The sequence below is a fragment of the Lacerta agilis genome, chromosome 1 (assembly GCF_009819535.1).
Source record: "Lacerta agilis isolate rLacAgi1 chromosome 1, rLacAgi1.pri, whole genome shotgun sequence".
Taxonomy (NCBI): Eukaryota; Metazoa; Chordata; class Lepidosauria; order Squamata; family Lacertidae; genus Lacerta; species Lacerta agilis.
Window position 1 is genome coordinate 62,051,180 of NC_046312.1, and position 27,777 is coordinate 62,078,956.

Consider the following 27,777-nt stretch of genomic DNA (forward strand, 5'->3'; position numbering starts at 1 on the left):
TGCAAGGCATCGGAGAGGAAAAACATCGAGGAGCACTTTCTCCCCACTTTTCCCTCCCCGATGCCTTCCGCAGAGCAGGCACAGGATCATAGAGTCTCAGCGCAGTTTCTACAGTGGGCAGAGCTGGGATGGGCAGGGGTAGAGCAGGCACAGGATCATAGAGTCTCAGCGCAGTTTCTACAGTGGGCAGAGCTGGGATGGGCAGGGGTAGAGCAGGCACAGGATCATAGAGTCTCAGCGCAGTTTCTACAGTGGGCAGAGCTGGGATGGGCAGGGGTAGAGCAGGCACAGGATCATAGAGTCTCAGCGCAGTTTCTACAGTGGGCAGAGCTGGGATGGGCAGGGGTTAAGAGGGAAGGCTTGGAAAGAAAGGTCTCTTTACAGGGAGGGCTCAGGGGGAGGGGGCATATTCAGGGAGGAATTAAGGGGGGAAGTTTCTGGGAAGGTTTCAGGGGTGGGTAGTTTCAGGGTGGGCAGTTTCTATGGCGGACTGAGCTGGGATGGGATGGGGGCAAAAGCAACAGGCTCTCTGGGGCTGAGCCGGCTCGCGCGCCTGCTCGATACTTGTCCTCCTCCTGCTCCCGCTGCCCCGTCGCTACCTCTGTTCCCCTTCGGGGAGAAGGGACGGGAGGAGGAGGAGGAGGAGGCGATCCTCGCGCAGAGCAGGCACAGGAGGAGGGATCAGAGAGCAGGCACAGATGGGGGATCGGCAGGGCAGGGGAGACAAGCAGCAAGAAAGGATCCCTTTCTTGCCGCTTGTCCCTTTGCAGCCGCCCGCATCACTTGAGTATAAGCCGAGGGCGGCTTTTTCAGCCCAAAAAATGGGCTGAAAAAGTCGGCTTATACTCACGTATATACGGTAGGTCATTCCCATCAACTGTGAAGGCCGCTCCTGACCTCCTGGGAGGCACCAGGATTTTTTTTCAGCTGTGTTCAGGGTTAACACCTAAAAAATTGATGCTTTCTAGAAACTTAAAACATAAACCAATTCCTGAATCCTACCATCTCCAACTGGTTTTCAGTTGCATGCTTGCTAAACTCCATTTCCCACCCTATTTATAGCCATTTTATCCTGCTAAATACCCACCATGCTCTAACCAATGGAACTATCCAGGCTTGCCCATTTCTCTTAATGTGCTTGTAGCTCTATCAAAGAATTGAAGGACTGTAGAACTGAGGATCATCTAGTCCAACCCTCTGCAACGCAGGAATATGCAGGCATCCTATAAGGGAATTGAACCTGAAACCTAGTACCATGCTCTAACCAACTGAGTTATCTCAGCCAGGTGATTCTATTTGTCTATTGTGCATATCAATTCCTATTTTTCTGTCTCTATGTCGCATGTTTCAAAATAAATACTTATGTTCATAGGCCCTCAATCCAGAAATATCAATTAATGAGCCTACCAGCAGGCCAACACAGCAAACTGTTTTCTTGAGCCCCTGTCCCTAGGATGCCTAGCTTTATCTTTGGAGATTTTCCTTTCATCCCTTTCCGTACCAAGTGGACAGCACATCATAATAAAATAATACTATTAATTTACATCCCATTCTTACACCAAAAGTACTCAGATGAGCATACAGTGTAATTAAAAAATCTTAATATAATAGAAAGCACAAATTCAACAACCAATTTCTAACATCAATTCCAATCACACCATGACCAGTGACGTAGCCATTTCCTCCTCCATGGACTTGCTGCTTATTCTGACCGGAGCAGAAGATGGAGAAGAATAAAAAATTGCTATGCTGCCTCCAGGCTGGTGCAGTGAAGAGGCCCTATTGGAAACATGTGATGAAAGCAAGGCCGGCTGAGAATCTGGTTCTAACCACTCCCAGCTCCCACAGCACTGTTTTCCAGTAGCTTCTGCCCATTTGGGCAGCCACCTTAGAGTACTCTTTGCCAGCAGGGTTCCCTCACTAATGGCAGAGCAGATCCAGGAAGGGGTGGCTAGCAGGACACCTCTGCAGCACAGGGGAGCAGGGGGCTGAATTGCTCTGCGTATAGTAATTGAAAAGATCCTTGAGGAACCTCAAAGTAGAGGAGTCTTCTTTTTAGATGCAGCAACACAATGCATTTGTTTCAGAAATTAATGCCCCGATGACAGCAGTCCAGATCACACCCCTAGCTGTGCTTTGCTCAGCAAAAAATAAAGTAACCATTTCTGGTAACTGTTCCATTATCTTTTTAAGTGCACGTAAACAAGAACTATTTCAAAAATTCCAGATGTCTTGGTCCTTAACCCTTCTACACCATGCCCTGCAAAGAACTGACAAGAGCCAATATGGCCATTTTACAAGCCCCTTGGAAATGTCATACAAAAGGAGCTTGTCCCACACTCTTCAAAATAACTGTTTTGATGGCCACATTATACTGAGAGGTTGCATTATGAAGAAACTGGAGCTGGAAACTTCCATGTTTCTGTGCTCTGTTTTAAACAATCAGCACATCTCAGTTTTATTCAGTTCTTGCTTTTCCTTTTCCGAAGGAGGTAAAAAAAAATACATGCTAGCTCTTTTTTATTCCATAAGGGCTTTTCTTGTCATACTTATGCATCTTTGTTTTATTAGTTTCTTTATCTCTCTCTCCCTTTCTCCCTTGAGAACTATTATATATTTCAAAAGGGCTTGAAAAACTAATAAGGTCATTGTATTGGTTTATGATTATGTTTAGTTGCTTCAGATGACACCTTGTAAATGAGGCCTTGTCTACCTCACAGGAAAATGAAAGGTTACTAGGTCAGGCCAAGTGTCCTACTTTGCGGAGGACGGTTCTTTATTTAAAGGGAACCTCCTTCTCTAGAAGTCCTCTGTCTGATTCAAGTCTCGTTTAAAGATAAAGGACCTTAAGGACATAGAGCAGGAACTTTGAAGTTGGCTGTCCACAGCACCTGGACAGCAGAATAAGCATACAGGCCATCTGGTCACAGGTCCCCGCATTGTAGGATGGGTTGACATCATGTGGCTTTCCCAGTCCCACCCCTGATATCATGCTCAGGATGGATTTCTGAGTCAGGGAAGCCTTCACATAAACACCTGCTGAATAATAGCGTCCTCTTACAAGGGAGAGATTGTTACTACTCACAGACGACCTCACAACCTAAAGCAACTCCTCATCATCAGTAACAATGGAATACTGACTCTAGACAAATTAACAACTGCAACAAACCCCAGTCCTAGCTCTATCCTCGTATTTACTCAACTAACACTATCTATCTATCTATCTATCTATCTATCTATCTATCTATCTATCTATTTATTTTCTATACCACTTTATATTTTTAATAAAAACCTCAAAGCGGTGTACAGCATATTAAATCACTAAAACAATAGCCGGACAATGTTCCTCCGGCCTCATGAGGAGCCTCTTTAGTAGGTCTGGGTGAGTGTGGGACCTGCCCCCTAGGCCAGGTGGAAAGGGCCTTGCAGGGAGCGGCTTTCATACCTCACAGCCGGGCAATGTTCCTCCTGCTTCATGACTGTCACAGGACATTGCAACAACAGCCATACTATCAAGGACTTGTCTACCTGCACATCTTCTAATATGAAACATTTCATCATGCACCAGCACAGCCTCAACCTCATGGCTGCTTCACCCGTCCCAGAAAGCAACAGTGCTGCCAGTGTTGGGAGAGTGACTGTGGCACAAATCCACCATGCCAGCTACTCCTGGATAGCTCACTACAGAAAGCAATGGTCCTTCTTTTTCTAGTAAGGAATGATTTACAAGTCAATGAAATCCAAGAGACATTCTATTCCACTGGCGCTGTTTCAATTTAATACTTTAAAGCTGCAGTCCTGTACGCATTCATTTGGAAGTACGCACCTTTGAACTCAGCAAGACTTACTTTTGAGCAGATATGTCACTTTCATAGATTCACAGAAGAGTTGGAAGGGACCATAAGGATCATGTAGTCCAACCCCCTGCAATGAAGGAATATTTCACCCAAAGTGGGGCTCAAACCCATGACCCTGGGATTAAGAGTCTCACACATTCTACCGACAGAGCTATTCTTTAAAGCAGGGGTCAGCAAATTTTTTCAGCAGGGGGCTGGTCCACTGTGCCTCAGACCTTATGTGGGGCTGGAGTATATTTTGAAAAAAATAATGAACGAATTCCTATGCCCCACAAATAACCCAGAGATTCATTTTAAATGAAAGCACACATTCTACTCATGTAAAAACACCAGGCAGGCCCCACAAATAACCCAGAGACGCATTTTAAATAAAAGGACACATTCTACTCTTGTAAAAACACGCCAATTCCCGGACATCCGCGGGCCGGATTTAGAAGGCGATTGGGCCGGATCCGGCCCCTGGGCCTTAGTTTGCCTACCCATGCTTTAAAGCATGTGTAGGACTGCACTGTAAATCTACTGCCTTCAAAAACAGGGGGACAAACTAATCCTCCCCCCACAAAAAAATCTTCCAAGAGAAACTTAATTTCTGCAATCAAGTTGTTTCAAAAAGGATTTGGAAAAGAGGTATCGAATGTAACTATATTTTCACAAGTTGCTGAATGGCTGCTTCACAGCTGGCTCAGCCACGCTCTGTTTATTTTAATCTCCATAAATGCTGGTAGACTGAGAATCTGAACCGCAAATATGATTGTCATTGTCAAAATTATAGACTAAACTGACCTATTCATCAAAAATGTTGACAGTTCTCATACAGACCTGCTCTCCATTGTTATATTAAATAAAACCACAAGTTCAATAACTTTTTTCAGGTCTTTCTTAAAACATCAGAGTTTCGTTTCTTTTGGCACAAAGCTGGAAACTGGACAGAAAAGCTAGATTTGTGAGGGTGAAGTAATTTACTGCTATAAAATAAAAAGCGCAAAAGTAGAAAGTAGATAGAAATGTATGTGCATATAATAATAATTTATTATTTGTACCCCGCCCATCTGGCTGAGTTTCCCCAGCCACTCTGGGCAGCTCCCAGTCAAGTGTTAAAAACAATACAGCATTAAATATTAAAAACTTCCCTGAACAGGGCTGCCTTCAGATGTCTTTTAAAAATAGGATATCTGCTTATTTCCTTGACCTCTGATGGAAGGGTGTTCCACAGGGCGGGCGCCACTACCGAGAAGGCCCTCTGTCTGGTTCCCTGTAACCTCACTTCACAAACGTACACAAAGTAGAACACACACAACTATCTGAAGACTTCTTGTCAACTCCATGAACTTTATGTGAACATGGATTATTCTTATTCACTGAACAAAATAAGGAAGGAATTATGCTGCATATATCATTCTCACTTTACCAATCTTTCTCTTACACTTCACAGAGATTAACACAGAGATTTGAATCCTTCCACAAACGGAAGATTCCACTCACAAAAGGAGGTCTTCTGTGGTTGCAATTCTTCTTCTGTGAATAGCAATGCTTTCTATGAATGGAACAAAGAGTTAGGATTCAACTCATATTTCTCAGAAGTCTAATTTCCTTCAGTAAATAATCTAAATTGGGACTGAAATATAAAAATCATTTGCTGCAACAAGTATTAAACTGAAGTGTAATTTATGTAATCATCCTAACAGCTTCTTCGCCTTTAAGCCACGGAAAATAAACCGGCCTTGTTCCTGTATACTGTTCAAGATGCACTCACAAATTGTGAATAACCTTAATGAAGTTTCAGACAGGCTGTCCATATGGAACAGATTCCAGAAACAGACTGGAACATTAACATTATAATATTGAATCCCTCAATAATGTCATCAACATTTTAATGAAACCAGTTCTCATCTCAACAGCCTCTGAGCAAAGATCTATGAGAAAGATTCCCATGAATGATAAGGGTGTTTGTTTGTACCCGGTTCCCCCCCCCCCCCCGAAATACATCAGTTTTGCTATTCAGCTGATGGGAAGATGGACAATTTGAGAAGACATGTAAATGAAAACAGCCTCTAACTCATCTGATGAGTTTTCACAGCTCATTGTTTATAAGCCAGACTTCCTGATATTTCTCTAAAATTAAAACTCTAAAAAGTAGTTTCTTTTGTTGAAAATGAAATGATTTTAAAATAAAATTACCGGTACCCAAAAAACCCCTGCACAAATGAATATTAGATGAATAAAAAAGAAAACCAGATATAATCAGAAATTCTATTTGGGCTAGCTTTATCTGCTGGGTTGGGATTTTTAAAAAAGAAAAAAAGTTATCCAAAATATTTTTCCAGAGCTACGTAACTGCTAGCATTGCAGCCAATATTAGAAAGTGCAATTCTTTGCTATAAACAATTAATGATGGGATGTTGAGACATAGGTTGCAGAAAGCCATTCAGATAATCATTCAGATGAACTATGATTTCCCTAGAATGAGATACGATCCTCCTGTGGGCTGAGGACTTTGTGGATGAGCTGACAGGCTTCTAGCAATGTTCAAGTGTCAGGGTGATGCAGTATAGGAGGTTAATGTGAATTCACCAGATCAGGAATTAGACATGTGGGCCTTGAACAGAGACCAAGTTCCATTAGTTCTTCAGTAAAATGCAGCAGTGATTCTCAATTTGAACACACTTACATGCTGGCTGCAACAGCTAATGTGAGACAGGATGGAATAAGGTGACCTCAGAGAAGTAAAAACCCAGTGTTAGATGAAACATATTTTTTTCTTTCTAAAGGCACATCCATGCACCTTTCTCCAGTGTTGTAGAACTACTCTACCTCATCAGACAATCTTTCAGCAGAAAATATATAATGAGCTGAAAACTGAACTGGCTGCAAAGCCAAGAAATCAAATGGGAAATTTGACCATGAAGCAAGAGGCATCACGTTTTGAATTCACCACATGCTGTAAGTTATTTTGGATAAGGGGAACTGGGAACAAACTAAGCACGATGCTAAACACAACAATGTATGCTTGGCATTCATTTACTAAACAGGAGCTGCATAATAACAATAAACAAACTTTTATTTATATCTCGCCCTCCCCTGCTGAAGTTGAGCTCAGGGCAGCTAACATCAGAGATATGGGGGGACCGATCCAGAATGGGGCTGCAATGTGAGGAATTATCCCTGCCCCCCAATCCCAATCAAGTACAGTAGAACCTCTACTTACAACCGTCTCTACTTGGGCCCAATCCAAGTTGCAATTGCGGCAATTCCGGAAGTAAATACTAGGTTTGCCGCAATCCGCACATGCGCAGAAGCAGTTTCTACCATTTGCGCATGCAAAGAAGCAGCTGGCGCTGTCTGCACATGCGCAGAAGCGCGCTGCCATCGAGTGCGCCTGTGCACAAGGGCGCTTCTTTCAGCGACCCAGATCAACTTATGGACTGACCTCCGGAACTGATTATGTCCGTAAGTAGAGGTTCCACTGTATGAACGCACCCCACTGCTGCTATTTTCCCCAGGAGAAAACTATCATTAGCATCAATTGTAGCTTCCTTCCTTGAGAAAATACCAGCCATAGGCGTCTAACCATATTGGCACCATGGCACAGACAAAAGGTTAAATCAGGGGTCCCCAAACTAAGGCCCGTGGGCCAATTATCCAGCCCCCTCCGCCCCCCCGCCGCCTGCTCTTACTGGCATGGCATGGCTGCCCATCTCCGGGTCAGCGCGGCACCGGAAATAGCTTGTGCGCATGCACAAGCATAATTTCCAGCACACTTCTGGTGCGGTGCAGCACCGGAAATAGCTTGTGTGCATGCGCAGTGTAATTTCCGATGCCCTTCCAAGTTTGCGGAGGCCCGTGCGCACCCACCCAAGCTATTTTCAGTACCATGCCACACCGGAAAAAGCGAGTATGTGCTCGTATGGGCGCTTACTCCCCTGCCCTCCGGCCTGCTGTGCGATCGGCGCCGGAGGAACCGGCCCGAGGCCAGGTAAGTTTGGGGTCCCCTGGGTTAAATCCTTCCCCTGCTCCCATTCCAGCCCTGCTATGGATGCCTTTCCATCAACAAAAACAAGCACACAAGAGCCAATCACATAGTACAGTTTGGTCCTGTGTCTCACAGATTTTAAAATCCAATTATGATTGGGCTGCAGCCGATTTCCTGACTTTCAGTTTGTATTTCAATATACAAGTAGGAGGGTTGTCCAAGGGAAAACAATGTATAATAAGGTTTTCAGGCTTTCACTGCACTGAGTGCAGAGCATGGCACCCAAACACAGTCCAGAACTTTCTGTGTCTGCCATGAGATTAGAGCCGTCTGCAGCAAGGCAACTTGAAACTTACAGTTCTCATGAGCTCACTCACTGTGGACTCTGTACTTACGGAAATAAGCATCGTTAATGAAAGCCTGAGCTCATTTACCCCAAAAAAGGCAAATTCTGCAAAAACGAGAGAATCATTTGTGCAAAATAAGCACTTCAATATGCAAAATAAGAGTTTTATTCAGTTGATAAAGGAGCAGTCATTTTTAGGCTGTCAAGGAATGCCTTGATACTGAAGAACCAAACCCAAAATGTATGTCATATGAATGAAAGTTTTTATCAACTCTGAACTGTGCTATCTCCCAATTTCACTACAGTCAGGGAACTAAGAAAACATTTTGCAATGTGGTGCTGGACGTAGACATAAAAGGTACGCAATACTTGCAAACTCATCTAATAAAGCTCTGACAGTCTTACAAAAAAAAAAAAAAAACCAGAAACAGCTTTAGAGTGGAATTATTTTGCACAGAGAATGGGGGGAAATGGATGCTTAACTCTTTCGCCACTGTATTTTATTTTTACAACTGAATTCCTTCACTCAATTCAACACAGTATTTCCCTCATGGTGTTCCAGTTACGCATTTACCTTGCAAAATATCTTTATCTTTGTGTGATTAGCTTTGCAAAGCATTTAACCAGAAAAACTCAACCAACACCAACTGACATGGCTATAGTACATACATCTTCATGAAAGTAAAAAGCATCACTGTATGTACCAAACGGTCAGTGCACACCTCGGGATTGAAGTAGCTGGAAGTTGAAATACGTAAATGGGCAAGGAAAGACACTGGATCAGAACGCAAGGCAAGCAATCTCTCTGCCAACCATAAGAACCAAAGCATCTGGTTTTGAACCTTTAATGGAAATTGCCAGTATGTTGTGCATTCATTAGCCACTTTTCCTAGAGCAGACACACAGAATTCATAGGGCAAACCTGGTGTAAGCTGAACTATTACTATGTATCAACTTCATAATACTGCTTGCTTACATAATACATAGATTGCTTACACTAACTTGAAACAATGATCTGTAGTCTAAAATAAATTGCTCAAAATGTTGCATCAAGATAATTCCCAAAACCAGGTGATATATATATTTGGTCAGAGGAAAGGTGATCTCATTACATTTTTTATTTTTATTTTTTGGTAGTTAAACAGTAGAATCATAGAAACTAAAACTAGATTGGGCTTCAGCCTTTCAGGATTATAAACTTCCTTTAGAAAATTTCCCAATCCACAGCATTGATCAGGACAGCTTAACTATATATAGAACAGGTGGTGTAGCCGGGTCTTAGAAAGGAATGCAATAATCAATCAACAGTATGAATCTGCATTTCACATAACACCCTGTATCAGAAGGAATTATTAATAATCTCTTAAAGTAAATTATCTTTGTTACAACATCAGAAGATTTCAGCTAAAGCTTTCCAGTTTCAGAAATGATGGCCTAAAACAGCTGCATGTTCCCAAAATCACGTTTATATTTAATGACTTTACAAACACGAAGTCATTGTAAAATACTGTATGCTGAATAGCTGTATTGTCCGTTTCTGCACAGCAAATGCACCTATGGTCAGATACAACAATCAGCTAAAAGTGGTTTTCAAAACAGCACTCTAGAATTCTTTCCTGGTTGCACAAGCCTATTCAATCATGCAGAAGGGAAACCATGAAGAGAGGGGTTTGGCTTCTTTTAAAAAAAAACTGTATTCTCTATCCCTCCCATCAAACACATATACCCCACATCAAACTGCTTTTAAAATTTACACAGCTTTCAGAGTTTATTGCAAAACGGCATACGAAGGTTGTTTTATTTTGGGGGGTGCAAGGGGGAACAAGAGCCCTGCCAGGCTACTACTCTACCTACATGTTTATCTGGTGCATAATCCAAGGCTGCTTTTTAAAATGTTCTATATAAAGTGATTAATATATTTGCATCGGCATTTAACTTTTGTTCTTTTCTCTATGGTTGGAAAGAAGATAACTCTCCATTATCATTAACAAAGAGTTCTGCATAACTCAAAGGCTGGCACATCTCACTCTGGCCAACAGGAGTTGATCCATTAAAAAAAAACAACAACTTTGCCCCCTTATCAGTTATTAAAGAAACATCTAATCTCTTAGAAGTATCTCTCTTCCAACACTTTCCTATGCAAATGCAATGAATAAAAGACCTGACTCACCTTTGGTCAACATGAGGTCAAGAGGTGCCTCTTTTGTTTTATAATTTAACTTGTCCTTCAAGCCATTAGGGGAAAAGGAGCTTATGTAAAAACTGCTCCTTTTAAAGATCAGACACCACTAGACAATAGGAAGGAAATCTGAAGTTTTAAGTCTTCACTTAGGTCTTAAAATAATGTGAATGTACAGACGCGCACACACAAACTGTGCCTACACAAGTCAGTCAGTGTGATCTCACAAGCCACAATACCAAAACATAGAAGGCTGAGCAGGGAACCTTTAGCTCTGCCTTTGTTGGTTTAAGCTCAGGCTATAAACATTATTTTAATGCAGTATTTGTATTTCTTGGGACTAATAGTTCAGCAGTCTTGAAATCCTTTGTCTTCCTCGTTGTAAGAGGAATGCAGCATGCGGCACACGTTCCCCTTACAACAAGGAGGACAAAGGATTCAGTGATCAGGAGACAATTAGTCCCAATTAGGCCTATTTCGCAGCTGAGTGCAAAGGGTGGGGGAAGGGTGTTCACATTTTCAAGAAATATGTCCCTCTGGCAAGTTCCAGTGAAATCAATAAAGCTACAAGTCTGTTACTAGGCCTGCAGCTCACATACAAAACTGTGCTGAGTTTTACCAAGCCTCTGACATCTGGAGCTCTTTGAACACTATTCTGTCCTATTAACCATGCAAAAATTTTTGGATTTTTTGTTGTTGTTGTCACCTAGTTCATAACAGGGATTGCAATAACTCTAATAATTCCACACCCACCATCAGTCCAGGGGTAGGCAACATGAACTTCCAGATCACAGTTTATACATCCTACAGGCTAACATTTCAACTCTCCCCTTTTTTGTTTTTTGAAAACGTTATCACAATAAATGTTAGAAGAATAGCAACAAGTAAAAAGAAGCCCAGATTCTTATTTTTCTACTCTTGTGATAACAAAGTCATCACAACTCTGATATGTTGACCTGATTTTTACTACTAGGAATTAGAAAACTGTAAAATAAGTGCAAAATATACACCAACTTTGATTTTAATTTTTGAGAAAGTATGCACAATTGCAAGCAAATTATAGGACTCAATTACAGCAAAATATATGGTTGTTTCATACCTTGACATAACAGCAAGGTGGCACTTAATTCTAAACAAGTTTTCCATCAGTAACTTCCACTACATGAAATTCAAAAATCAATAATAGTACTTACATGTGTACATGGGGAGGCTGGAACCTGCTCTGGTTAATGTTGTAGTGTGTGAACGCCTGGGTTGGATTTGAGCTGTATTCATCCACGGAAATGGTAACTTTGCCTTGTGAAGGAATTCCATGAGCCATCCTTCCTCTTTATAGACATGAGCAACTTACAACTTTCCAGAACAAAAGATGGGAGTGGGCATTGTGTTTCAGCCAACGACAGAAGCCAAGTATCTCCTCATGAGCTCTGTAGACTTCTGGAAAAACAGAACAGTACAAAGATATTGATCAATTTGTAATGAGGGTTTTGAGTTCAGCCTAGCCTGTGATGGTTTCCTATGGAAATATGTATTGATCCATTCCTAATAACACTAGCGTGTACACTAAGAGTAAACTCATTCTCTGAGTGTAGATCTTAATGTACCTGAAATGACACAATCCACATACAAAAGGGAGGTATCAGCACGTCCAGGGAAACCCTAAAGGTGGGAGACCTCCAAAAACACCCCCTTAAGGAAAGCTGGCTGACCACTGGGAAGCAGGTATAGAAAGCCACTGGTGAAGGACAATATAATGGAGTATCTTGGGAAAGGGCATGGGCTGGCTGCTGGAACCCTGAACAGCAGCAATCCACAGGGCAACATATTGTTTCATGTTCAACCCAAATGGTATGTTACAGGTTGGTAGCCATGTTGGTCTGCCATAGTCAAAACAAAATAAAAAATAAAAACATTCCTTCCAGTAGCACCTTAGAGACCAACCAAGTTTGTTCTTGGTATGAGCTTTTGTGTGCATGCATACTTCTTCAGAATCTGTTTTGCCAAATGGTATGCTTTGTCATGCTTAAAGTACTTTACGACAGCATTTCTATGACGTTTGGAGGACAACACAGGCAACAAGTCTCCCTCTCCAACAAAGAAGACAGAGTTCTGACACCAGATATGGAGAGTCAATGTCAATGCCACTGCAGAAGCATCTATAGCCCTGGCCCAATCAATGTTGGAGCTCCAGCTTCAGTAGGAACATGTGAATTGGGGAGGTTCAAGGATGTGCCAGGGAAGGTCTGGGAAATGGCTTAGATCAGGCTTCCTCAACCTTGGCCCTCCAGATGTTTTGAGACTACAATTCCCATCATCCCTAGCCACTGGTCCTGCTAGCTAGGGATCATGGGATTTGTAGGCCAAAAACATATGGAGGACCGAGGTTGAGGAAGCCTGGCTTAGATGCAAAGTGGTTCCACTTCCCTGTCATGCACCCAGAGATTTGGAGACCAACTCCAGACCCTGAGAAACAGAGAGAGATGTGCTCCTCCAACCACACTTCTGTTTTGGGCACTTAAACCACCTTCAGATTACACTTGCACACAGTAGTCTTAGTAATTTTAGAAGGCTCAGAGGAATTTTACTTTAAATTAAAAATATGAACCTCTTCATAAATGCAAAGAAATGTAATTGCAACTGTAAAAGTTTATATTTTTCTAAATCCACAAACGTGAATGCCTTTGGTCCAACATTCTCTCATTCCTGCCCCTCCTCCCCTCCCACCCTTCCTCCAAACATGCATACAGTTGTTTTGTTGGTTCTCCTAACGCACCATAAAAGACAGGTCATCTAACATTTCCATAAAACAAAACAAAAAGATTCACCAATTCATTTATAAGTACCTGTACTGTATTTCTTAAATTTAAAATTGATATTTTAGCAGCATTGCAACATATCCACGTCCCAAATTTTACAAGGTCAACAGGGGATATTTTAGTCTCAGTAGGACATCATGGAGCTGGTAAAGGCAGTGCTTTTTGTCTGGGGGGACGCATATCCCTAAACATTTTGTGAATTTAAGTTTGGCCTCATTGAGGGGCAGTATTTCAATATGAGTAGGAAAATGAGAGTACCCCTAAACATTTTTTAAGGAAAAAAAAGCACTGGGTAAAGGTATAGACAAGGACAACCAAAATGATCAAGTTACAGGTGGGTAACTTGAAATGATCAAGTTGTTCAAGCAGTTTCTTGACAAGAAAAGGTAAAAGAGAATAGTTTTCTTGTTTAGGAAAAAGAAACACTATTGATGTTCACAGGTAAGGCGTTTATAATGTTATGAACAACATAAAAGTAGTTAAGAGGTGTATTACAATACTAGAATCAGGCTCATCAAAAAATATTCACTGGTCCTGGGGTTAAGGCTAGCTAAAATTATGCATTCTAAATGCAGTGAATAACTAACTGATGATAGCTGGGGGGGTGTTGTTATTGTTTGTTATTATGGTATACGTTTTTTGGGGTTTTATATTGTAAACTGCCCTGTGATCGTCAGATGAAGGGCAGTATAGAAGTAAATAAGCAAAACATGTATATTCAGAGGCAGTATAGCTCTAAACACAGAGGCAAAAAAACCAAGGTATAGTGATGGTTATGAGTATCCATAAGCATATAGCAACCCATTCATGGTTACAAAATACTAGAAAAGATGGACCTGGGATGGTCCATCCACCAAGGCAATCCATACGGCCTAAACTAAAGAACGGGGGCTACACAAGAGAGATTGCTTTCTACTATTGTGTATACCCTATCATTCCTAAATTTCCTTTCATTATTTAAGCCAAAGAAATGTATAAAAAAGCAGAAATGGACAGTTCTTTATGCTCAAAATCAATTATAATTTATTACTGTGAGTTATACACTTCCATTATTTAACATAACCTACATGTTTCTAGCCATTTGTTTCATTCCTTCACTAAATATAATTATTCTGGTCATAAAATTAGTAAATGTCTGCTAGCCCTTTTGAGTGTTTCAGCCATGAAGGGGCAACGCAAGTGGGAAAGAGCTGTGGATATGCCCCTTGAATGTCGTCATCCTCGCGCAGATCCTTTGAGCTTTCCGATGTTCTAGTGTAACTTTTGTGTCGGGGCCTTTTCTACTTGTGAAGGGTTCTAATTCACACTGGAAGCTCAACAAACAGAAAAAGTCTCCCCCCTTGAAGAATTTATACTAGAACACAGGGAAGCAGACAGGATACACACAATGATAAAGGGCTAAAGGAATAACCCTACAAACCCTTTTCTGCTGGTGTTGCCTCTTCACAGTTGTGACACCAGAAGAAGGGTTGTGAAGCACTTCTAATCCTTCCATTATGTCAAATTGCTTTCTGCATCTGAAATCTCTCAGAATAATGCTGATTAAGAAACAAACCTGCTATTCTAATGCACTCTGTGAGCACCTCCATTAAGTCACAAATTTCCCTGTTATTCCCTATCACTGACACAAATGTTTTAAATCCTGAAAAAAAGTAGTTACCCAACCTTCAAGTATGTGCTCATGATAAACTGAAGGGCGAGCAAAACTTGGAAAGCAAAATTTGCAATCCCAACTCTTAACATTTTAATTCCAAAAAAGATCTGAAATGGTTCAAGATGGGGGGTTTCCCCCCAGATTTTGGTCATGATCCAGCTTCTAGGGTACATTTAAATCCAAACATAAATCGTTGTGCACTTTCAGGAATACCAAAAAAGGTAACGCTTACATTCATGTACTTGCTGATCCTATAAATTAGGTGCTTCCTAAAATTGATACAGCAGAAGTATAGAAAACCAGCCTTTGTATTTACAATCAGCTATGCTACATTCCCCCCTACAGCAATGCTGCATTGGTTCTAAATAAAAATAGGACTTGCTAGATGTAAAATCAAATATCTGGAGCCTCTACATTGCATCAGTATTAAGATATGAACTGTAAAACCTGGTTCAGCACAAAATTCCACATAATGCCTTCCAAATAGCAGATGGCCTGCCATAGGCGATTTATTTTATTATTTTACAACCTCAGGCCTACGTAGGCTTCCATATGTTAAGCAGGTTACGGAACCACACAACTTCCTTTTTCAAGAATCAGGGTATTTCTTCATTTTGCATGTCAGAAAAAGCAAGCAGGGAGAAAGCTAAGACCCCATCAAGTGGATCTTGACCAAAACCTTTAGTACATTTCACAGAGGGTATTCTTGGTCTTTGTCTCAATTACTCGCTGGTTATATATCTATATATCTATATATATGGATATTGGCATGGAGGACAAAATCGCTACAATTTGCTACATCAAATCTTTGCCCAGTTTGCAGTGTAAGATAACTGCCTACAAATTGTAATGAAGGAGCTTCCATACCAACTTTGCAGCTGTTTCCTTAATTTCCCCCACAATTATATTTTACTGTTATTTTGCATAACAGTAAAACACAACACCTGCTTCCAATTGCAATTCCGTTGTGAAGACTGTAATTCTCTTTTGAGATACTAACTATGAAGACAGTGTGCAGTGTGGAACTGCATAATTGCACTGCACTGAAAAGTAAATACAAATGAAAACATCTTCCTGCTAGAGAAATGACTGTCATTAAAAAGAATGTTAACCCTGAGAGCTTAGGGATTGGGGGAAAATAACACATTTTGTATTGTTAGAGTTTTAGTCATTAGTTTTAGGTAGCAGTATTGAAATGGCATGGCCAACCACTGCCTCCCCGCAAAAGCAGTTTCTGTTGAGTATGATACAACTAATGAAACACAATATCTTTATTTTTCTGTTTTTTCCCAAAAAATAAGCAACTATATTTTAATTAATTTAGTGCTGCCAAAGGGCAGTATTTTATATTCTGTAGCCCACAAAACTGAAGGGGAAAGAAATCAAACTTGCTGAGGAGAATAGTGTATACAGCCCAGCCCATGGATGTGTTGTACAATATTAAAAACTTTAGCTTTGAGAAAAACATTGAGCTAACTCCAAAGCCAAAGCAGAATATTGGTAGGCAAACAGAAATCCTCATTCAGTTTCTGTAAGATTTTTAAAAATTAAATATTTATTTATTTAAATGTTCATGTATGTATACAAACAAAACACACATAAGCCAATATAAAAGTAAGCAAAATATTACATTTCTAATTCTGGGGGTCTTCTTGTATTAAAACGTAGCAAAGTTACACCAATGGCTTTTAAAATGTCAATCAGTGACTATCAAACTAGTAAATAAAGGTCACATATTACTGTATGTCTGAGCAGGCTGTTCTTAGTTTCATTTCCCTTTCATCCTTTTCCAGTGCAAAACAGCTTTCATATTAGAAGTGTCTGATTGTGATCTGCTTTAATGAGGAGCTCTTTGAAGAAAATGTAAGACAGGACCCAAGTACTTCAAAACTTTCACTAACAAATTTATTAGCCTCCCTGTGAGCACTATAGTTCTTCCCTCCCATTGACACTACAGTAGTCATTAAGAAGATGGTGCGGCCACAGTGGAATAATAAGGGGGGTCCCTACACTGTTAAGCAACTTACTGCTAATTTTAATGCTAGAATTCTGCCAACAGAAGAACTAGCAAAGTGCCATCTTATATTATGTAATCCTGAAAAACTCAGGGGGCAGCCTGTGAATAACGCAAGCACTGGTTGTGCAGTTGGTATGCTTCCACAATGGATAAATGTCACAAAGGCATTGAAACTGCTGATTTGATTTGAAGTCCATAAAAGACACAAAAGCAGGGCATTTATATGCACTGTATATAATCATTTTTGTCTCAGAACATGAAAAAAAATGGCAAGTATTTCTGGCATTATCAGGTCACCAGTTTTTATAACATTGTAATAAAAATGCACATTAAATGAAAGAAAATTAATAATCACACTCACAATTTGCACAGATGTAAAGAGAACAAATACTATTTGGGGGAAGAGAGAACCCACTATTTTACTCCATCATTTGGAATATTAGTTCCCATTGACTTTAGACTGGCTTTAGTTGAAGCAAATATGGAAATTCCTGAAGAATTAGAAATACTGTAAGGGGAAGTAACTCCCTGGTGCTAACACTTCCTTAAAGATTCATATTCAATCTTTGTTATTCTCGCTTTGATTAAACTACACTCAATGTGCAATCATTTACTCAGAAGTAAGTTCCACTGTTTTTAATGGAGCTTACTCCCTGGTAAGTCAAAACAATAAAATAAAATAAAAAATTCCTTCCAGTAGCACCTTAGAGACCAACTAAGTTTGTTCTTGGTATGAGCTTTCGTGTGTAGGTGTTCTTAGCATTGCAGCCCAAGTAACAATTCAAGAATTTAAACCATAAAGTCTTCAAGAAGTTACTCATGTAGGTGTCTGTTTAATACTTTCCTATAGCTTCTTCTAGCATAAGTTTATCCAATCACTGCAAACTATATACAAGGCAGAACAAGATCCCCGTTTATACTCAACCATTCCAGCAAACAGTGCATATATTTTTAATGTAACTATAATTCATTATCCATTCTGCTCCTATCTCCAGGTGGGCTTTTTCCTTTCCTTTTCCTTTTTTAAGAGGGGAGCTTAAAAAGTTACCGGTATATCAAATGAATGTTGGAAAGATAAAATCTTGTCCCCAACACATGACTAACAAATGAAACCAAACCTGTTTTCCATTCATAAAAAACCTGATGCCACACATAAAGAAAGATGGAGAAAGACAGAAAAGAATCCTTGTGGACCCTTTCTTCTTACAGATGAAATCCTTAGAACAAACTCCATCCCTCGGTTGAAATGATCCATTTCCCAAGGCACCTTCAGTTCAAAGGTGCACAGCAGCAAACAGGAACAATAAAAAAACAGGTACCAGTTTGCACACACTACCTCCTCGTGGCAGTCAGTCCGTGCCCATCTAAGCGGTGCTGGGCACACTTTCTCCCCCTTTTCTCTGGGCAACTCTCCCGGAGAGGTGGCAGCACTCCTCTGAATCCACGCTGCGTGTTGGGTCTGCTTCCTCTCTGCCTCTCATTCCCTCTTTTCCCAGTGCTCGGAATGATTGATCACAATCAGTGGCCAATAGCTCTGACACCGCACCATCCTGCCCCCCCCCCTCTTTTCCCAACGTCACTCATCCCAAACGATCTCCTCCCCCCCCCCTTGCCACTCAAGCTGGCATTATAACCTAGCTCAAAATGCATTCAAACTCTCCCTCGGAAAGCTCCACATTTTTTTTACAACTGCTTCATTGTTGTTGTCCCCCCCCCACTTCTAGATCCCTTTTCTCTCCTTTTTTATGCGCATGGTTAAAGTTTTCATCCTCTTTTCTCTACAACAGCTGTAACATTACCCCCCCCCCCGCGCACAACATACACCGCTTCTTCTCGTTCACATTTCGAACTAAAACTACAATACCTAGCAAGAGGTGGGTTGCTTTTGAGGGGGGGGGGAGAGGGGAAACTACAAAATCATGCAGCAAGCGGGGTGGGGCGGTAAATTTACAACTCGCGGGTGATTTCATATTTCTCTTCTTTCCAGCCTCTCCCCCCCCTTTTCACCCCCACCCCAATAAAATGTCGAAAGGTTTCCAAGTGCCCTTAGGCCTCGGGGGTCATTGATTTCAAAGCCTGTTGTGAAGAGAGAAGGGGGAGAGAAAGAGAGAAATGTGGCTTCCTTGCATGTGAAAGAGACATGGGAAAACTCCAGCTCTTGAATAGTAAAGAAACCCATTTTGCAATCGTTACTTTTTTCCTCTCCTTTGCTTTGGGAAGGGGTGGGTGGGTGAGAAAATGCAGAGAATAAGGCAAAAAGGAGGGGGTGTGACAAACACGTTTCTGTCTCCCACCCGCCACCCCGTCCCCACACCTTCCTCCTCCCCGCCAGCCCCACGTTTCAGTTTTTCACGCTAACTGTACTTTGCATTTCACTCCCTCGATCTGCCGCCTCGCCTCGCTCTCTCCGGCGGCGGCGGCGGCAGCCCTCGCGCGGCACAATGCTCCCTTTGGCCTACCCTCCCCCGGTCGTGCTCTTACATTATAACCCCGATCACCCGAGACTCTCTAGTAAACAGCCAGCGAATTAATCTCCGCTGCCAAATCTATTCCCCAGCCACCGCCGCCGCCTCCCCCCCCCACACTCCGCAAGACAAGAAATTAACGCAAAAGCGGGGAGGGGGGGCAGAAGGAGGAGGAGAAAGGTGGGGAGCACTGGGGTTGGGGGGGGAGAAAGAGAGGAGGAAGAGAAACAGACACCCGCGGAGAAGACCCGCAAATTAGCCCTCCTTCTGAAACAACAATTTATAATAAAATAACAATCATAATAATCCAGCTCTCTGTCTGCGATCGCTTTGGCGAGTGGCAAATCAGCAGCCCGTTTGAATCTGATTATTGTTTGCCCTCTCTGATCCCCTTGTACTTGTACATGACAAGGCACCTCTAACCCATGGCTTTGTGTTTTGTTATTAGGAATTTTCTCCCTCTCGCTCCCCCTTTCTCTCTCTCTCTTGGTCCTTCTTCTTCCATCTGATCCCTCTCTCCCCTTCTCTCTGCTCGGGGCGGATGATTTACCTTCTCTCCCTCTTTTTTTAATTTTTCCTGGATGTTGATGTGTGTTCCTAGGGATGCCTTCAGTGCTGGGGAAGGAGCCGATCCATGAGGAGGGGAGGAGGAGGAGGAGGTGGTGGTGGATGGTGCCGCGGAGCTCTGTTGCGAGAGGGCGAAAGAGCGAGGAGAGGCTTTGCCAAAGGTTGACGGCTGGTGCAAGGCAGGGCAGACACCTTCGACCCTCGAGGGTCCCCGGAGTGGAAAGGAGAGAGGCGGACGCAAGCAGAAGGAAGGAAGGAAGGAAGGAAGGAAGGAAGGAAGGAGAAGGAGGGAAAGGGAAGGAAGGAAGGAAGAAAAGGGGAGAAGGAGAGCAGCCGCGATCTGGGCTGGAGAGCGAGAAAGAGAGAGAGGGAGAAATGAAGGGGGAGAGAAGGAGGAAGAGAGCAGAGGAGTGCAGTGAGTAAGGACTGCCACTGGGGTCAGGGAGCAGAGCACCAGGAAACAGGGCGGCCAAGGCGCTCTCTCTCTCTCTCTCCCTCTCTCTCTCTCTCTCTCTCACACACACACACACAGCCACACAGGCATAGGCTGCCAGCTCCTCCTTGCTGCTGCTGCTTAATTCACTCTCTTCTCTTCTCCCCCCCCACCCCGCAACCTCAAGCCAAAAAGGAAGGCTAAGGAGGGAGAGCACCCCCTGCCAAATCGCAGCAAATCTCTTGCGCTCCCCCTGAAAGATTAAATTCAAGAGGAATGCTGGGTCACGGGAGACCTAAGGCACTGCATGCTGGGGTACCCTTCAAATCCGGAGTATTCCTCAATTTCTTCAACCGTTGTGTCATCATCATGGTCATTAGTAGTGGTATAGGGGGTTGTTTCCCTTTTTTTAAAAAAAGAAAGCAACGAGGCACAAAAAAAGAGAAAGGTTTCACGATATAGGGGTAAAAAATTAAGATTAGGTGACGGGAAAATTAACATACACCAAGCCTAAATAAATGTATGTAAGAGATTATGGGAGTTCCGTCTCACCAACACCAGCAATGAATCTATATGAAGATAAGCCCCTTTGACTCTATATGTCTGGGGTGTACAAATTCAAGGAGGTGTGCACCCCATTTGTTTTAGAATAATAATAATTAAACAAATGAGAGCTGTAGCACTTCCACAAAACCCAAACAGTTAAATAAAATGGAATAGAAAGGTTATTACTAGGATTAACTACAAAGAATCAGGAACCTTTTAAGTGCGGAAGGGGGGCGGAACAACCTGTAATAATTATTATATCTCCCTCTTTTTTTAAAAAAAAAAATTGCCTCATTGCTGAAGCAGGAGAAAACTTCCTATGGTTTTTTTCCCCCTGCAGAACAATTTGCAGTTTGATCCTGCTGAGCGTATCAGTCAGAAGTAAGTCCTACGTTCAACGGGGCTTACTTCCAGTTAGGATTGCAACCTAAATCTAATTTGTTGGGGGGCGGGGGACATAATCAGTCAAATTTGGAAAAGAATGAGGAATAGTGAATCATAGAATTGTACAGTTGGAAGAGACTCCAATGGTCATCTAGTCCAACCCCTTGCAATGCAGTGCAGGTCCACAATAAGTGAGCAGGGCGAACCAACCCAAAACAATTTAAAAGCAATGAAGAGAAAATAACATTTAAACTTATTGAACTATGTTAGTGGGGTGAGACATAGTATCATGCCCTGCCCCCAAATACATCTATAACACTTCGTGCTAACTTTGTATTTCATAAAAATTTCCAGGGGGTGCTTTTATTTCTGATTGTGAGGATATAATGGGAGAAAACCTCTGAGGAGAAATGGGAAGGGGGAACGCTCTCATGCATGCAACACTAAATCATATTGTAATATTATATTCAAACTAGGCCAGCTAATTATTTTTTTCCAAAGAGTCAAACACGGTTTGAACACATTCAATTTTTCCTGTTGCTAACCTGATTTTTCAGGTTTTCGTTGTTTTCAAAACCTATTTGCACAGATGTGATAGTGGTACTGTACTAAAAAAAGGTGGGTGTGTACTCAGTGGTCTAAATGTCTGTAGAGCTACTTTCTATACTCTAAAACAGTGTTTTTCAACCTTTTTTGGGCAAAGGCACACTTGTTTCATGAAAAAAATCACGAGGCACACCACCATTAGAAAATGTTAAAAAAAATTAACTCTGTGCCTATATTGACTATATATAAAGTAATTTTTCAATTTTTCCCACGGCACACCAGGCAACATCTCGCGGCACACTAGTGTGCCGCGGAACAGTGGTTGAAAAACACTGCTCTAAAATCTATTACCTTTCTCTAACTATAATGTGACATCAGACAGCATTACTCTCTTAACCCGCCCCCAAAAATAGTTATTTTAAATTTTCATACATTTGTTCCTCATATATTTTGCAATAATTTAAAAAGGAAGAAAAATTGCCCTGCTAAGAACTATGCACAATACTCATGACAAGTAAAGGGAGATTTAAGTTAAGAAAATTTAACTTAACAAGTTTAACTTAACAAAATTTATGGACGATTAAGGTAAAGTGCCAGAAGGACCGCTAAATTAGTAGGATATCCACAAACAATTTCATCTGTAAGCAAAACCAAGGTTTGTTGAAATAATTAGCAGAAATATCCTGCAGAAAAAGCACTGTAAAATGGAAAAAAAAATCTCCCCATTGTGGTTGTTTTAATATAAAAAGCTTTGCATCCAACTCTTCTTGTACAAGTGGGATGAACCTCTGCTCTCCTTGTAGAGTCCCGTGTGCCCTCAAAATCGGCTCTAGGGGGTAGGGGTTTGCCCTATAGTTTTAGTTGTAATTGTGAGCCCTCTTGACCCCATTAGGCCAAAAGTGTGGAAGCAATCATCTAAATTTCTTAATCCAGCAGGATGTATGTACACACCCTAACACCACCACCAGTATATACACACACAAATTGTGACAATGCAATCATATACAAGAGTACTGAGAAGTCCCACTGAGTAGTAATTGCCGGGTAAGTGGTATAAGAAGCGCACTCTGGATCTATCCCATAGAACAGAACATGCACAGTACAATCCTATGTTATCTAACACTCCCAAGTACACATGCATAGAATGGCACTGTAAGACTCTTAATTTAAAAGTCACCTGTCAGATTGAAAAGGTAAGTATAATATATTCATGGATCTGTTGACATTCAAATAACAACCAGAAGCTCAAATCAGGTTTAAGCTAGACACTGCAGATAAGGAACTATTCTTGTATAAAAGGCTCCCCTTCTCTGTAAGGAAGATAGCCAAAGGAACAGCAGTGAGGAGGCTGGTGAGACACGAGATAATGAGTCAGGATATTTTACTGAATTATATCTTCCTTAACAAATGTATTGTTTGAAATTTTGTAGCTATATTATGTATGGTTTTATTATATATGTATTTTTATTCCCATCTTCTCCCCTTCATTATGTTCTCCCTTTCATTGTAAAAAATAATAATGGGCCAGATCACAATATGCATAGTAGCACAATATTTATAACAGCATAATTTCAACAGCGTAATATTGTCATTCAATCAAAGAATGACAAAAATATGCACATTGGCATCTAAATCCAGTTCAACCAACCCTTCATCGCACATTACTTCATTATATATTAATAATTACTATTATTGATTACTATATGAATTATTATTACATTTGTTAGATGTGCTAGTGTTGAATTTGTTGCAGATTCGTATTATTTTATTATTTTACCTAGCAGCTTACTATTGCTACATCTACTACTACTACTACTATTACTAATAATAATAAATATTACATTTATACTTCACCTTTCTTCCAAGGAACTCAAGATGGCATCTAGGATTCAAAACCAGTCTGTGAAGTAGCCTAAGATGAGAAACAGTGATTGGACCAATGCCACCCAGTGAGTTTTATAGCTGAGCAGATATTTGAACCTTGGTCTCCCAGGTCCAATTCCAACACTCTAACCATTACACCACATTTAAAATAATAAAAAATCAATATAACGAACAATACTCTTAAACACTGGTTTTTACTCAACAGTTTGTTGTAAACTGCTTGGAGTTCAGTTTTATTGTAAAAATGTGATGGAGAGAAGTGAGTTATTGATTCAAGGCCAGATAGTGTCCATTAAATTTCTCCATAGTTGTTTCTTCTCCTGATCATTGTTAGAATAGATCCCACTATTGTCAGTTAATGGAGCTCCATTGGGCTGTCAAATACAGACATATATTGTTATGCGTTTGTAGGGTATGAGACACCCTAAATTTCTGGGTACAATAAAAATTAGACTTTAATCAAGGTTTGGGGAGTTAAACTGTGCCAGACACTGAACCGCTGGATTAAGTTTGTGTTAACAAACCAGACCAGCCTGGCTGAGTGTGGGTTGTTAGTGGGGAAAGGCTGACTAGCCATCAAAACATTCAGTGCCAGACAGCAACAGGAGTGGAGCCCCTCCTCTAGCTGTGTATTAGTGAGAAGTGACAAAAAGTGGTTTAGGATTTCAGTTTGGATTATGTAATCCGGGGGGGGGGGGATTATTTTTCTCTTGGCAGTGACAAGGAGTAAGAAAGGTGAAGGTCACCATGTGGGATAACTGGGACAGGCTATAACAAAGAAACAGAGCATGGCTGATTTCTCTGTTCTGAGTAGTGGTTACATATGGCTATGACCACTACTCCACGCAAGGAGCATGTATATGTATATTAAGTTATGAACTGAAGAAGATTACACCGAAACAGTGTACTTATCCGGAATGCTGTCTTCACTGCATATTATTTGACATTATAAAGAAACATTTTGCCCTACATTATTTGGTCCACGTGTTGCTTTTTTTCATATCGCACCTATGGAAGAAGCAGGAGACCTTATTGCAATGTGAATGTTCTGAACTCTCTCCATCTAGGCTCAGGTTGCCTATATGTGTGTAAATACCGTATATACTCGAGTATAAGTCGACCCAAATATAAGCTGAGGCACCTAATTTCCCTACAAAAATGTGGGAAAGCTTATTGACTCAAGTATAAGCAGGTTCACCTTTGCCACTGTGGTAGAGGAGGAACGAGCAGCCCAAAGCAGCCCTTTGGGCTGCTCCTTCCTCTTCCTCCTTTGCTGCTGTGGAGCTCACCCCGTCGCAGGGTTTCGAACCGCCATTCTTCTGATCAGCAAGCCCTAGGGCTCTGTGGTTTAACCCACAGCGCAATGTTCCCTTGAGTTATACAGAGAAGGCTGGGATCCTGTCCTGTTTAAGCAGGAGCCAGGGAAAGTGAGCACCTGTGGGGTTTTAATACTTCCTTAACTGATAGGCTTTCTGCCTTCTGGGGTCTAAAGTTTGCATTTATGTGAGCAGTTCAGGAATGGAACAAGCTGCCTGGGGAGAGTAAAGAACCGCCGTTCTTGTACACTTCTTAAGGAATGGTTGACTTGAGTATAAGCCGAGGGCAGCTTTTAAAGCACAAAAAGTGTGCTGAAAAACTAGGCTTATACTCAAGTATATATGGTAAACCATATATCATAGACACCACAGTCTCCACTGTGCCTCATTTCCAAAGGAACCACAAACCTTGGGTAAACGCCTGGACCCCTGGAATCTTGCACTGCGCATGGAGATAGGGTGGGGTGTAACAATATTTTCTTAAGAAGCAGAAGGCAACTACAGTCAATCTAATAGCCAAAATTGATTATCTGTTCCCTCCTGAGCTGACCAGAAGTTTCAGGTGTAGAGAGCAACACTATATCCAGGTCCTGGTTTTTGCCCATTTTATACTTTCCAGATATAGTCTGTATCTGAGGGAAGGGGGGGGGGGACTTGGTCAACTCTATAAATGAACTGGACACACAAAAGATAAGGTCAAGAAGGAAAAGGGCTCAGAGAAGCCTTGAGAGCGAGAGAGCACTTGTTGTGCACCTAGAAGTGCTTTCAATTAAGAAAATAATCAAGGACAGAAATGGTAGCTATTAGAACCCTTGTGGGGGAGGGAAATGAAACCGCATTTACTGCAGTTTCACATTCTGAAATACCACCCTCTATATCTTCTTTTGAAATATCAGCCGCTGCATCAGATGGGTATTAGTCCATGAAAGCATATGCCACAATAAATGTGTTCGATTTAAGGAGCTACAAGACTTTTCCTTCCTTTTTTGATAAATGTAGGGTTTGGTTTTTTTATTGTGTGTAACCCCACCACCCTCAGATGTTGAGAAAATGGTGTATAAACTACTTCATACTCAAGGAACTTCCAGATTTAAGGAAAGAATCCAAAACCCATTGTTCTTCCTCATATAGGAGTTAGAGGATAATTCCTTTTAGGGTCAAAACAAAATAAAAAATAAAAAATAAAAAAATCCTTCCAGTAACACCTTAGAGACCAACTAAGTTTGTTCTTGGTATGAGCTTTCATGTGCATGCACACTTCTTACTTTTGCTCCCTATCCAAGGAGAGATACTGATGCTGATGAAACAGTAAGAAGGAACAGTAAACAGCAGCAAGAAGAAAGTCTCCCAGATGTCCTTTGGGTCTTTTCTATTCACTGGGTCAGAGCTCTTTCACAGGATATTGGTCATCTGCCGCTTTGCTCCTATTAAATTAAATTAGGTACCTGATTGGAACATCCCCATTTGGCCTCCCATAAAGCAACACACAAGGAGCCAGTGAGGAGACAACATTTGGGATTTTCAAACGTTTACCTCAGTACTCAGCACTTTTAATTAAGCAGCCATCTCTATTAGCTCTACCACTTCAAGATAATTTTCTATGGTATAATGTGAAAAACTGCCAGTCAAATCAAACTAATCGATAGATTTTCATTAAATAGTCTAAATAAACATTTAAGCCATAAACCTGAAAAGCTTGACATCTGAATTGCATGCATGAATATACTCCCTATGCAACTGCAATCATGTATTTACACACACACACACACACACACACACACTATTGGTGTTGGAGCTCAGTGTCCAGCATCGCTACAATCCACATCCTATAAAGTAGGACCAATTCTTCATTTATCCATATTTAGATGGAAACAATGACATATGGTTTTTATGTAGAAACTCCAAAATACACTGTTGGGCAATACCTTGATTAGCACCAACCAAAATGTCACAAAGTAGTGGCAAGATCTGAGTTCTTCAGAATCAGGCAAGATGTTGCACAAAGCAGGGCTGAGCTTTTCATGCAAGTACTGTACACGCAGGTGGCATTGTGGGTTAAACCACAGTGCCTAGGGCTTGCTGATCAGAAGGTCGGCGGTTTGAATCCCCGCGACGGAGTGAGCTCCCATTGCTCGGACCCAGCTCCTGCCCACCTAACAGTTCGAAAGCATGTCAAAGTGCAAGTAGATAAATAGGTACCGCTCCCACGGGAAGGTAAACGGCATTTCCGTGTGCTGCTCTGGTTCACCAGAAGCGGCTTTGTCATGCTGACCACATGACCCGGAAGCTGTATGCCAGTAACACGAGATGAGTGCCGCAACCCCAGAGTCGGACACAACTGGACCTAATGGTCAGGGGTCCCTTTTACCTTTACCTTTACTGTACTCAGAATTTATTATTATCTTTTAACCAAAGTGTCCCTTTCATTTTTAAGTTATGTCAATAGAAAAGCATGTTCTGCTCCCACATGTGGTTACAACTATTCTAAATTTGTATCCATCGGCAAAATCCTTTTTGTGACAGTTAAATGCTGTTAGACGCAATACCCTTGTACACCTCACCGGCATTTAATTATTTGTAACAAGATAACACCATTTCTACAGTGTTCCCTGACAAATTTGAAGGGACACATTTTCTATTATTCCTGCTGCTTTTCCCTTCCCTTGGAAACATCTAAACATATCCCTTTCCCACAAGAATCCAATTTCCCTATACAAAAGGGAGCAGCACAGATTGGACACAGGTTAATTTCCCTCTTTCCCACCTGCCCACATTGCTCTTTAAATCACTCCACCCC

The 27,777-nt window shown here is 41.4% G+C and overlaps 1 protein-coding gene across 4 annotated transcripts in view; it reads right to left on the reverse strand.

The window, feature by feature from the left end:
• The window catches only part of MPPED2 (metallophosphoesterase domain containing 2), a 128,644-nt gene extending 108,308 nt beyond the window's left edge, over positions 1 to 20,336 (reverse strand). Inside the window, exons 1-2 of one of the 4 annotated variants that reach the window (XM_033151243.1) lie at positions 19,855 to 20,336; positions 11,546 to 11,789 (exon numbers count right to left, since the gene is read on the reverse strand). In XM_033151243.1, coding sequence (XP_033007134.1) covers positions 11,546 to 11,673 — 128 coding nt within the window. In that variant the 5' untranslated portion in view covers positions 11,674 to 11,789; positions 19,855 to 20,336. Of the gene's footprint in view, positions 1 to 11,545; positions 11,790 to 18,175; positions 18,365 to 19,203; positions 19,224 to 19,320; positions 19,340 to 19,854 lie in introns of those variants that run through there. The other 3 variants (XM_033151270.1, XM_033151261.1, XM_033151253.1) reach the window with 3 other exon arrangements.
• Between the last annotated feature and the right edge of the window lie 7,441 nt (positions 20,337 to 27,777).